The following is a 12,569-nucleotide window of genomic DNA, read 5'->3' on the forward strand; positions in this document are numbered from 1 at the left end:
TCAATCGGCAAAACAATATACTTATTTAAAAATGTTATAGGTTTTTTTTTTGGATATTATGCATGTTCATTTTATAATTCATGTTCGAGGTTCATGGCTGCCCCTCCCAATAATGTTGTCTCCAAGGTTTGAATGTTATAGTTTTTTTTATCATAACTTATTTATAAAAGATAATTTTATATTGTTTTTTTTACTTAATTTATGTATTATAAAAATAGATATAACTTAGAATAAGTCTTTTCTCAAATTAAATTTATACAAGTTTTTCACAATTAAAGTTACAAATTATTTGGATTGTGAACCAAAAATATTATAAGTTGGTGTTAATTATGCAAATACAAAAGATTTTCTTGCACCATATCATGAGGTATAATATCATTTAAGGGAATGGTGCCAGACACAAGTGCCATAAGTAACTCGTAAACTCTTTAATTTGAGACATTCAAGATTTGAAAATGTGGTTAAGAAAATATTTATTGTTCTAGAAAAACATTTCCCATATTAACAAAATCACATTAGTATAGTATAAAAAAAATAAGGTTGGATTGTACTAGCATATTGCATATTTCATAACTTCAATCATAGGTGGTATTAGATGATCTATACTTCGAAGACTCCATGGAAGAATAAGAACATGATGATCATAATGATGCAGATTCAAATTTAGATGACAATGAATTCTGTTAAAGACTAACAGGCGATGATAAAGAGCATATGTTAAATATTAATAAGGGAATAACCCAACATGCACTAGAAACATTAGATAAAATTGCATATGATGTTTGTTTTTCTTGTTATTTTTATTAATAGCCGTATTATCAACTATTTTTTTAGACTAACATAATACATATGATGATTTGATTTTAATTTTTATTACTAGTTTAGAAATTATTTTTATCATACTAATAATTTATATAGTAATTAATATTTTTAAAAATATAAATTATGTAATTGTGTAATTACAATTTGTACTATCAAATATGACATAGAGAATTACAATATAATTACACATTGTCAACCAAACACGTTGAAGGAATTACAATTCCTTGTAATTACAAAGTGTAATTATCACCCTAATAATTACACTTTCATTCAATTATTTTGTGCTATCCAAACATACTTATATTTGTTAGCTACAATATTTTGAGTAAATTAAATCAGGTTTGTTTTATGCTACAATATTTTGAATTAATTTTTTTTATAGAACGGATTTGAATAATTAATTGGTAAGAATTATTCAAGTATAATATATTTTTAGTCTTTAACTTTAAATTATATTATTTTTTTCATATTGGTCCTTAATATTTTTTGGTCTCAAGTGGTATTTAAATTATTGTTTTTTTCTAATTGTGTTAGTCAAACCATTAAGTCTATTTAAAAAAGATAATCAATTAAAAACTATTATGTGGCAAACAAGACAAAAGTATTTTTTTTTCTTTTTAAATATATATATATATATGTATTTCTTTCTTTCTTCTTCCTCACATCTTAGATTTCTAGTACAAATGTAAGCATTTTAGGGTTCATGGTTTTGATCAAGGTTTTCAAAACTGGACTAGTACTGGTCGAATTGATTAGGCCATCAATTCTCGGTTCGATCAAATAATTTATTAAAAATTCATAAAATAAATAAAAATTATTAAAAATAGAGAAAAGCGGCTCAATCAATTCAGCCACCAGTTTAATCGGTTTTTTAGCTTGGGATTCAATTAGTCTGTATCAAATCACGGATTAACCAGTTAATCGTTCTTCGAACTGGTTTTAAAAACATTGATTTTGATTGATGAAATTTTTTTTCAATCTTATTAGATCGAGCAAGCAAGCGGCGAAATTTGAAAAAAAATTAATCGTTAGGTATTAAACTGGAATAAATCTACAAAAAAAATACCTACATATATACCTTGTTCAATTGATGAAAGCACGAAAAATAATAAAATTAAGAATTATTGAGGTAATTATGAGAGCAGTGATACTAAAAAGTTATAATTGAGTTTGGAACTATTAAAGTGTCATAACTTGCCATATTTTGAATTGGTTATCTTTTGAAACAAAACAATTAGGCCCTGACTTTGTTTATCTCGTGAATGTGTTGGCACATCTTTGAAGGTTGATCATTTGGGATAACAGATAATTACAGATTGAATCAAGCAAATCGGATTCCTTGTATCAAGGAGATTAGATTAACTAACTTGAAGACTTATCTTAGTTATCTCTAAATTATCTTAAATTTTATTAAGATATTCTAAATATTGATTTAGTTGCTACTTTAGTGGGGATTTTGTTTGTATTATTCGATCCGTATGTTAGCAAGTCCAAAAACAATGATATATGTGAGAGTATTGAGAGTTTAGCACTTAATCTATTCATTAAGAATTACTTTTGAGAGTGCGTTGTTTTAAGTAAAATAAGTGGGTCACTTTGTTTTACAAACTAAGTTATTAAGAGAGAATATAATGGAGAGAGATTTAAATATTAGGTGCAAAAGCGAGGTTGCTAGACTAGTTAATAGTAAGACCTAAATCATTGTTTGTACGGGATTAAAGATGGTTGATTATCTATTGAATTTTTATTTATTGACCAAAGGCCTCATTCTTTTTTTAATTCAAACCAAACATAAGTAAGCTTCTGTAAACGTAGGTGAAAATCGAATTACATAACCAATTACTTTTGTGTTTTGTTCTTTAATTGTTATGCCTAATAGTAATAATTGCTCATATAGTTCTTGCATAAATAAATTATTTTCTTGAAAAAATTAAAATCTATTATAATAAGGGAGTAACCCCATTACAATTTTTTTATAAATTTATTATTAAAAAACTATTTTTAAGAAAAACTTATCAACTAATATAAAAAAACTGTACACTTAAAAATCTTAATTAAATTATCTATTCAAGTAATTTCTCAACATTTAAAAGAAATAAAAACAATATACTAAATTATATGTATTATATTATTTTTCAGTGTGATAACAAAAATTTTGATTAAATTTAATATCACAACCCCACACACATATATTCGAAATACAATTTTAAGAAAAACTGTTCACTCAAACATTAATTTTGAATTATTTTTTCTTCATTTTGACCAAGCAATTAAGCTTCATCTATTAACAATCTCTACCCCATTTCCCTTAAAAGCAAAAAAATTCGGTTGAAATGTTTTCTTGCGACTCAAGATTTTCTTTTAAGAATTTTTATTACTATTATTTCGAGTTCAAATTACGAAAATAGCAAAATTTGAAGTTTTAGATCAACTTTGGGCTAACTTTGAAGTGTAATTTACAATATTTTATAAAGTCCAATTATTTATTTTAATTATTATGTGTCAAACATGTGAAGGTTAATTGTACAATGGTAACTAAGCTTATTGAATTAGGGTTACTTTCTTTTAAAAACAAAATTTATGACCAAATCAAGTGTTTATATATATTGCCTTGTATCTCAATACAAATTTAATTCAATACAAATAGTCCACTTATAATAATATAAAATTAATTTAATTTTACGCGATTTATATTCTTTTTTACCTTTCATTTTGTTTTATGCAGACTAGCATGATTATTGTTGTATCATACGTTGATAATGGTAGTAGGAATGATCGCGAAGTAATAAAAAAGAAAAAAAAACATATAGTTTTTACGTGGAAAGCTCTTATCGAGAAAAACTATGGGTAAAGAAGGAAAAAATTCACTAATATTAAAAAATAATAATACAAGATGTTTTCGACTACACGCAGTTTTTAAGGGTTAAATGACCTATAATCTTATACAAATTCAACTTGTGCGGCAAGGTCCGTAACACCTTCAAACCTTCGCCCTCACAAATTTTCAATTTTGCCTCTTTATTTTATTTTTTTAACAAATGAGTTATACCTTAAACTTTTTAGACCGAGTCAAACGAGATTTAAGTCGTACAAGTTCAACAAATTTTATAAGTGTGTAATGAAATTGAAAAATTTGCTTGTCCTTTCATTTGGGGTTCTACTGTTGATTCAAGAAAGCCCGCATTAGTGGAATGGAACTCTGTTTGTCAACCTGTGGAGAACAGGGGCCTTGGTATTGTCACCAAAGGTAATGAGCTATGCGTCCAAGTCCTCAAAAGCAAATATCGTTTTAAAAGTGGATTGATAAAATTAATTTATGTAATTATGTATGTGATGTGAACAAAATTAAAAAATGTTAATTTTTTATTTATTTTGAGATAAAAACTAAAAAATACGAAAATTAAATGGATGATTAAAATATTTTTTTATAAAGTGAAAGAATGAGATAAATTGTTCTACATTTTGTAATTAAGTTAATATTTAATTTACGCGAAAATGTTTATAGTATAAATATATAATAGGAAAGTTGGATAGATTTAGCAAATTTACAGAAAACTAGTTGAACGAATTCAAACCCTTCTTAACCAGAGTTATTATAATTTAAGCTTAATTAATGTACTTAAACAATAGAACAACTTAATTAATTAAAAAATAAAATAAAAAAGTAATGGTGTAATTAAAATGATGCCAAATTAACCAACTTTCCTTCCATTAATTTCGCCCCAAAAACTATTCCCCGTATTTTATTCCCCATGTTCGTAGCTTTGCATGCATTTGTCTTTCATGCATGCGTAGATTGTTGTTGGTGACTTAGGCCGACTTTGAGGTGGCACTCCGCCGTGTCTCAACCACCACCATGGATCCTCCTGCTCCTTCTTCTACTCGTTCCCGGGTTCTTGAGATTAACCTCGTTTCAGCCGAAGACCTTACTCCGGTCTCCAAAAACATGAAAACCTATGCGGTGGTTTGGGTCAAACCCGACGAGAAGCTTTCCACCGGAGTCGACCAGAAAGGCGGAACTGACCCCATTTGGAACGACCGTTTCACGTTCAAAGTCGACCAGAAGTTCTTAAACTCCGAGGATGCGACGATCGCCGTTGAGATCTACGCCGCGGCGTGGGTTAAAGATGCTTTGGTTGGATCCGTTAATGTTTTGATTAACGATATTTTCCACTTGCGATCCGTTGCCGACGCCAAAAGCAATGACTCCGCCAGGAGAACCGTCACGCTTCAAATCCGCCGCCCCTCTGGCCGCCCTCAAGGGATTCTTAAAATGGAGGTTGCCCTCGTTGATAGTTCAATGCGAAGCACCCCTGAGGTAGAAGACCAAAAGCCAGAACCAACAATCCACGGCGGCTGCGGCAGTGTCCATGAGAATCATGAGACAAATGCCAACATAAGCTCCGAGTTAACAACGGAGGAAAACTACAAGAAAAGGCCTCAAGGTTCCATTGTTAATTGCGGTTCAGGTTCCAGTGGTTCCGAGGTTAAATGCAATGGCGGAAGCATGGTGAACGGTGACTCGCTTTGTAACTCCGACGTCGGACCTTCAGCTTCGGTTGTGGCGGCAGCCATTGCCAAAGGGTTGTATCAACCGCCGGGAAACAACCAACCGGAGACGAAAGAAACGAGTAAGATATCGGAATGGACTAAGAAAGAAAGGGAAGAAGAACTATCGAAGAAATTAGAGAGGTGGCGGTCGGAAATCCCACCTCAGGCCGTGAAATCGAGGAGGAGATCAAGGAAGAAAAGAAGCGGTGGTGGTATCAAATTGTTTTCATGTTTCGGTAATACTTTCCAATTCGAAATATCGATTAATTTTGGAAGTAAGAAGAAACGTAGCAATGGAAACAATGGCAGTGGCGATGGCAACAATAATAAAATCTGCCATTTGGGCTCTATAAATGATAACAATACCAAATCTGTTGCTTGAAATTTCTCTGAAAAGATTTTAATTCAGCTATTACATATATATATATATGGAGAACAACAGATTATGATTTTTTTAATTTTATATTGTAAAGAAAAAAAAATCATCAACTCCAGTATATATAATGTTTATATATGTATAGATTATCAAAGAAAAGAAGCCTCGAAATGTTACATTAAGCTGTTTTCATTTATTTCTTAAGACGTGGTAGCATCATTCAACTTTTTAATGGAACTTATTGATTCATTCACATCTTTCTTATAATTCATACACACTGTGAGAAAGTAAATAAATTTCAGTGGGAGCAAAATGTAAAAAAAAAAAGCACTTTATTCAAATATATGGTAATTACAGTAATATTGTCAAAAAGTTCTCTGTTAAAGATTTCAACAGGGGCCAGCCGCCCAAACATATCAAAAAGGGTTTCTTTGGGTTGCTGCCCCCCTTTGCCCCTCTCTGTAAAAAATGATCCTACTCCCACTCTATATCCGACACATTTTCAACAACACTCACAATACATGAAAAAAAACTTGTGAAAGAACCCGAAAACTTGAAGATACACCCAAGTCAGAGTAACATAGAATCCTAACTAAAATGAAAAAGGACGCCTTTCCAACCCAAAATTTACAAAAAAAACCTCTAATGTCCCAAAAATAAGGCATGAATGTCATCCCAACCAGAGGCAGTGTAAAGAATGCCTGATTGGCCCTTCCAAATACAACAGCTTCCATCGGCACCATATTCCTTCTGTTTCTTAACCAAACCAGGGAACAATGGCACAAACGAAACTCCATACTGATCCCCCACTGTTCTTAGGCTTGAACTCGATCCAATCACTATACCTATATCTGCTTTCAGTAGGCAAAGCAAATCGCCTACCGAGTCCCCAATGTAAACAGTTAAGTTCCTTTTGTCATCGCTACAGCCTTGTATGATTTTATCGAAAGCTTCAATCTTGTCGATTGGAGACTGCACTTCCATAATGATTTCACCCGTGGACACAGATTCTTGAAAGCTGAGTTCATTTGCGTGTATGTTCACAACATCTAAACCCCCTGCTTAAAATCAACAAATTGGTTTGACTTAGAAACAAATAGACTTTCGGTTTCTATTGAATGTTAGACATCGGGGATATTATTCAGAACCTGTTGCTCAAGAGATCATAGTGTAATGCTAGGAGGGAAGGGTCATACCTGACGAAAATGCAGCCCGGATGAGATCACCACACCAACAATAAGAAAGAAGATGGACATTGGCATTAAGGTTTTCATCCTTTACAATTTTCTGAAGGAAATTAGTGCAGCCATCTTGAAGAATCAATCGTTCACCGGCTCGTTTAATGTCTTCAAAGTTTAGACCCTTCAGTACCCCTGATTCGATCACTCTAGAATTTGCCCTTTTCTCAAAATCTGAGAGTTTCTCAAGTGCTGTATGCAGAGTTTCATAGTTGAACTCCTCTGTAAAACCACGTGAAATAAAAATATCAACATCAAAGGAACTAACTGAAATGTTATCCAGCAAAGTCTGTTTGAAGATTAAACGTAGAGTAAAAGCTTTAAAGTGGTATTGCAGAAAAACAAAATACCTTTCTTGGATGGCAACATGCTTTCTATGCATTGTTCATACTCTTCCGTGTATTGTTGGGAAAGTTCACCCCATGTGTTCCTCAACTCAGAAGAAGACATCCTAGTAATTTGACCTTCGGGTTGGTTCTGATCAGATTTAGGAGCGGTCACTATTGCTATCTCGGCCAAAATGGCAGATGAATCAACAACTGTGCAAGTAAGATCAAAATCAGAAAATATCATGAGACAATCTCGGGCAGGGTCATGCTCCTTAGTCAGAGGAATAACAGTGGGCTGAGTAAGCGTTTGAGCATAGAAGAATTCTATTTCAAGTTTCATTGCTTGGTGATAAAGCTTCTCAATGATGTTTAGTTCCTCGCCTGTCAAAGAGACACTAAGTTTATCCAGCAAGTCTTCTGTTTGCAGAGTTGTCGCCTAAATTCAAAGAATCAATAGTTGAGCCATGGGACTTAAAAGGCCATTTATTTAATGATATTCTCCTCTGAGAACCCAGCTGACCATTAGAAACAAAGACTCCAATCAATGCCATACCTGAAAACCCTCGGAAGAATAATTTCTTATCCACTTTTTGTGTGGGTGGTCATGCTCATTGGGGTCTAGAAGTGCCTCCAATTCTTTACCAAGAAAGGCATACAGCCTCATGCAAGGTGTCATAGCCCCCAGAGTATAAGCTGCAATCTTTGTTTTCTCAAATGGAGTGTCAAGTTTTCCTGGAGCTTTCAGTCCTTCAACCTTCCCCGAAGCTGTTGCCAGTACAAATTCTGTGTACTTTAAAGTTGCAGAATTGATAGGGCATTCTTTCACAAAGCCCAAACCCCACTCCTGCAGAACTCCGAATTTCAGATAAAGAGGAGACCCTCACAGACAAGAACTAAGGACAAAGGAGATACTGATATGCATATGGATTGTAAACAACATAACAAGGCAGATAGTACTATCTAAGCTCTGATTATTTCCTCAAATCTCGATATAAGATTTCTCCTAGTTATAATTTACTGGACTTAATCATATCAAACTCCAAAGTCCAAACCTCATCAAAATCCAACATTATCAAGATTTACTTGGTATAGAGGAAAACTTAGGATTAAACTTCTACTGAAGATGATATCACATGCAAATTGGACCCCCGAGGTAGCATCTTATAGACGCCAATCTTTTCCAAGTAAATCCCGCTTTACCTCGGTAAAACGATATTTTATATATCTACAAGCAATGGCTAAATTGAAATTCAATATCCTTTATCCATCTTCAACTTTTCCAATAATTGAGCATGCGCTAAGCAAAAGAAATGATGGATCCTTTCATCATACCTGTACAAAAGAATTATGCAATTTCAGCGCCTCCAAAACACCCTTCCTTAGCTTAGAGATTGCTAACTTTGCATCGTCATCATCTGCACAGTCTTCTGCCAATTCATACCTAAAATCCGGATCAAAGAAAACAATAAATCAATTAAGGACATTCTAATAAACAGCAGACGTCAATTCTACTTAAGAACTAGATGAGAAAAGGTAATTACTTAAGCAATGTAATTACCTTTTCCATCAAATAATAACAAATATAACCATCCAATTGGCTACTGAGAAAGCTGACAAAAAGAAAAGAAAAGAAACATCCGAACAATTACTTAAGTAACCAAATGGTGCTTCGAAATTAAAATTTTCACTCCTTTCCTTTTCCTACACTTTCTCAGCAATCAATAACTAAGATTCATTAACGTCTAACTTTAGATGCAGAAGAAAAAATAATATTTATAATTAAAAATATTTATTTTCAGTTTCTTCTAACCAAACTGGGTAAGCAACCTAAAGAATACTCAACCATCCAATATTTAGATTCCAATTCACTTCCCTTTTCTCAGACCCCAAAAGCAACCATCCAATAGTACCAAAAAATTAAATAAATTAAACAATGAAGTAAATTGCATTCACAAAATTCACCTATTTAGCAACAGATTATCAAGAAAAAGAAACTGAAGAATCTACTATCCAAGAAATGATAAATTTTAATACACAAGTTAATAAATGATCACAAAATAAAGCCCAGAAGGAAAAAAGAAACCTAAAGAACTCAAGCTTGTGACTACATTTCTTTAACAGAAAAAGAAGAAAACCCAAAGATATATTCTCCAGAACAAACAAAACCCAGATTGAAAATCCATGGAAAAGACAAAGAAAATGTTAAAAGAGGAAAAAAGGACTAACGCTTGAGCAAAAGCTTTGAGGAAGTGCACATCTTGGGCAATACAATGACGAAAGGTGTCGATCTCGAGAGACCCAGAAGCCAAACAAATAACAAAAGGCGAGTAAAGAGAAAGCACAGATTCTCTACGAAACTTGATCCAGAACCTGCTTGCTAGACCGTCCTCGGTGGGGATAACGGCACCAACGGACTTAGGAGGGATCGCCATTGGATTTGACGATCTCCGAGTTGGAGTAAGCGGCGGCGGCGGCGAGGAGTGGACTCGGCGGGGGGATTGGACGAGTGGGAAGAGGGTTTTGATTGGGTAGCAAGAAGAAGAAAAAGAGTAAGCGCATCAAAGAATGGCACTTGGCAATTGGCTCTTTGTTCGTAATGGTAATGCTAATGGTGAGTGGAGATTACAGTATTTATAGGAATCTATAATTTTCCATGTTTCTTCTTTTGGGCCAATAGCATCTATTTTATTAGTTTTTTTTTAGAATCTATTTTATTAGTTTAAAAATAATAAAATATTTATTTTTTATTTTAATGTTTATAAAGTTTATCATTTATATTTTAAGCAATTATTTTTATTACATTTAATGATTTTGTATATGAACCCAATAAATATTTTTAAAAACTAAACATAATAAAATTACTAATGATTAATTTTAAAATTAAAAATTATTGATAAAATAATAAAAATTATGCTCAGAGTTAATGATAAAAATATACACGAGAAAAAGTGGGGAACAATTATTTTTATTTTTTTTAAAGATATAAAAGTATTTTTAGTTTTAAAATTAAAATGACTTTGATATTAGTCAATGTACTATGTCTAATTCATGTTTATTCTATGCATTTTAATTTAGTTATTTTAGTCTTTATATTTTTCAGATTCTAAAATTTCAGTCCTCAACAAATGGTTATCATTAAATTCATTAAGCTTTGTTATTTTCAAAATCTTATGCGACAAATATATTATCATATACGTAATTATATCAGCTAGCAATTTTCATATATTAGTCACAAAAATCCAATCAATGGATTCAACAGTTGTAGTTTGTGTCAAAACTAAGAAAGATCAAATTGAAAAATATCGATTAAATCTACAACTTTATACATATTTTAAGACTAATATAGCAGGATTTATGTAACAGCCTGATTTTTCAGTGGTGTCGGAAACAGTAGTTCGAGGCCACCAAATTCGGCGAATAAGCTCGTAAATTTATTATTTAATATTTACGAGTCAAATATAGTTTTAAAAAGGTTTTTGAATTGGTAATTTATATTTTATAATGATTTATTAAGTCAAGTAGTTTTAGAAAGTGAGGTATCGGGACCTCGTTTCTATAAACCAAGTTGTAAATATTTTTATAAATATTTAAGGAGTGTCATTAAGGTAGTAGTAAATTTTCATTGAAAAATTTTAACATTTCGATAGTTAATTCATTAAGAATGACTAAATTAAAAAAGGTGCAAAATTTACTAATTATAATATTTAAGTGACTAAATGGCTTGATTAATAAATAAAATAGGACCTAAGTAATAATTGTACCTAAATTTAATGGATGATGCCGCATAATAAGAGAAAAATAATAAAATAAGGCCATTCAATGGCAGAATTGTAATTTTGGTGAAATTCAAATAAAACAAATTGAAAATTGGAAAGTTTCAAAACATTTTCTTCAATTTTCGGTTCAAAACAGACATAGGAGAGAGATCCCGTAGATACTCGTGAAAAAGAAAAATAGTAGAATAGTCCCTAAACTTCTACAATTACTACAATTCAATCCAGGTAAGTTCGTACGATTAAAATTTAATATTTGTATAAATTGATGAATGATATTATTTATTTATTCTATTATTGAAAATGAATTATTGTTAGAATTATAATATTAAATTAGATTTCAGTCTAAATGGAACGCGAGGTTTGAGTACATTCGTAATTTGGTGTATGATGGTATTAGAAAGAGACAACGATATTTTTCCCAAGTAAATCGGGGTTCAATATTTGTTGCGAACTTTCTTGTTTTACTTTCTGTCTGGCGTATTTGGGTGAATCAGCTCTTACGAGCTTCTGTTCAACTCTTATGAGCTTCTGTTAACGATATATTTTCATCCGTAAGTCGTTCTTCGAATGGAAAAATTTTGGTAAGGTGATTTATTAAATGAATTTGAAAGATATATTATTTATTTTTATATTGGATTGAATATGGATGTATTTATCAATAGAAGTTGTGAATGACGGGAAATTGACATTGAATGACAGGGAATTGACATGAATGATTTTATTTATTTGACTTGTTATAGTAGGTTCGGTAAGATTTTGTTTAACCTATCAAACTTACTAAGCTTCATTAAGCTTATATATGTTGTTTAATATCTTTGTAGATTTTCGAAAGGTTGGACGATCGGATCAGCACTCAAGTCACACTATCCAGCTTATCTCGGTAGTTTTTGAAACATTAAATACAATTTATATGGCATGTATAGGCTTTTGTTCGATTTTGGTCAAAATTTAGGTTATGCAAATATATGACTAATATTTTGTTTATATAACAACTTACATATTGGTATGAAATTAAGGTATGATTGTGATGTTAGTATAAGTGATATAAGTATGTAATTGAGTTATAGTGAACTTTGGTAACTTAGTTAGATACATTAGTTAGGTAAGTTTGGATATTGGTGGACATATTTTTAAATTGTCATTAGAGGTACCTATGGGTATATTGGTTGTTCAAGACTTAATTTTAGCTTGTGTTGAATGCCTTGTTGATGTGGCTTAGAAAATGACTTATTTTCATCCACACGGGTAGAGACACAGGCGTGTGTCTCAGCCGTGTGTGACACACGGCCGAGGTGACACGGCCGTGTATCCTCTGTATCTTTTACGAATGCAAGTCAGTATGCTCACACAGCCTAGCACACGGGTGCGTGACTTGGCCGTGTGACCTAAGTCAGAGAGTTACACAGGTATGGACGCGAGCTAAGACACGATCGTGTGTCCCTATTTCAAATGCCCACACGGTCAGAGACACGGGTGT

At 32.1% G+C, this 12,569-nt stretch overlaps 2 protein-coding genes across 2 annotated transcripts; one reads left to right on the forward strand and one right to left on the reverse strand.

Annotated features, from left to right (window-relative positions):
- The first annotated feature begins 4,590 nt into the window (after positions 1-4,590).
- LOC107898149 (uncharacterized) lies at positions 4,591-5,966 on the forward strand. Its single transcript, XM_016823690.2, has one exon. The coding sequence runs from the start codon at positions 4,679-4,681 to the stop codon at positions 5,753-5,755; it is 1,077 nt and encodes a 358-aa protein (XP_016679179.2). The 5' UTR covers positions 4,591-4,678; the 3' UTR covers positions 5,756-5,966.
- A 98-nt stretch (positions 5,967-6,064) lies between these two features.
- LOC107899178 (bifunctional TH2 protein, mitochondrial) lies at positions 6,065-9,966 on the reverse strand. The gene is made up of 6 exons (XM_016824807.2): positions 9,543-9,966; positions 8,649-8,757; positions 7,870-8,160; positions 7,338-7,752; positions 6,946-7,209; positions 6,065-6,807 (listed from the first exon to the last, which is right to left on the reverse strand). The coding sequence occupies exons 1-6, from the start codon at positions 9,746-9,748 to the stop codon at positions 6,392-6,394; spliced, it is 1,701 nt and encodes a 566-aa protein (XP_016680296.1). The 5' UTR covers positions 9,749-9,966; the 3' UTR covers positions 6,065-6,391.
- Between the last annotated feature and the right edge of the window lie 2,603 nt (positions 9,967-12,569).

This window comes from Gossypium hirsutum, chromosome D08 (genome assembly GCF_007990345.1).
Source record: "Gossypium hirsutum isolate 1008001.06 chromosome D08, Gossypium_hirsutum_v2.1, whole genome shotgun sequence".
In the NCBI taxonomy this organism is placed as follows: domain Eukaryota; kingdom Viridiplantae; phylum Streptophyta; class Magnoliopsida; order Malvales; family Malvaceae; genus Gossypium; species Gossypium hirsutum.

Coding starts and splice junctions, on each gene's coding strand:
- LOC107898149 (XM_016823690.2), top strand. CDS start 4,679: ATGGATCCTCCTGCTCCTTCTTCTACTCGTTCCCGGGTTCTTGAGATT.
- LOC107899178 (XM_016824807.2), bottom strand. CDS start 9,748: ATGGCGATCCCTCCTAAGTCCGTTGGTGCCGTTATCCCCACCGAGGAC. Junction 8,161..8,648: donor TGCATAATTCTTTTGTACAG/GTATGATGAAAG, acceptor GGAGTTCTGCAG/GAGTGGGGTTTGGGCTTTGT. Junction 7,753..7,869: donor ATTCTTCCGAGGGTTTTCAG/GTATGGCATTGA, acceptor CTTTGAATTTAG/GCGACAACTCTGCAAACAGA.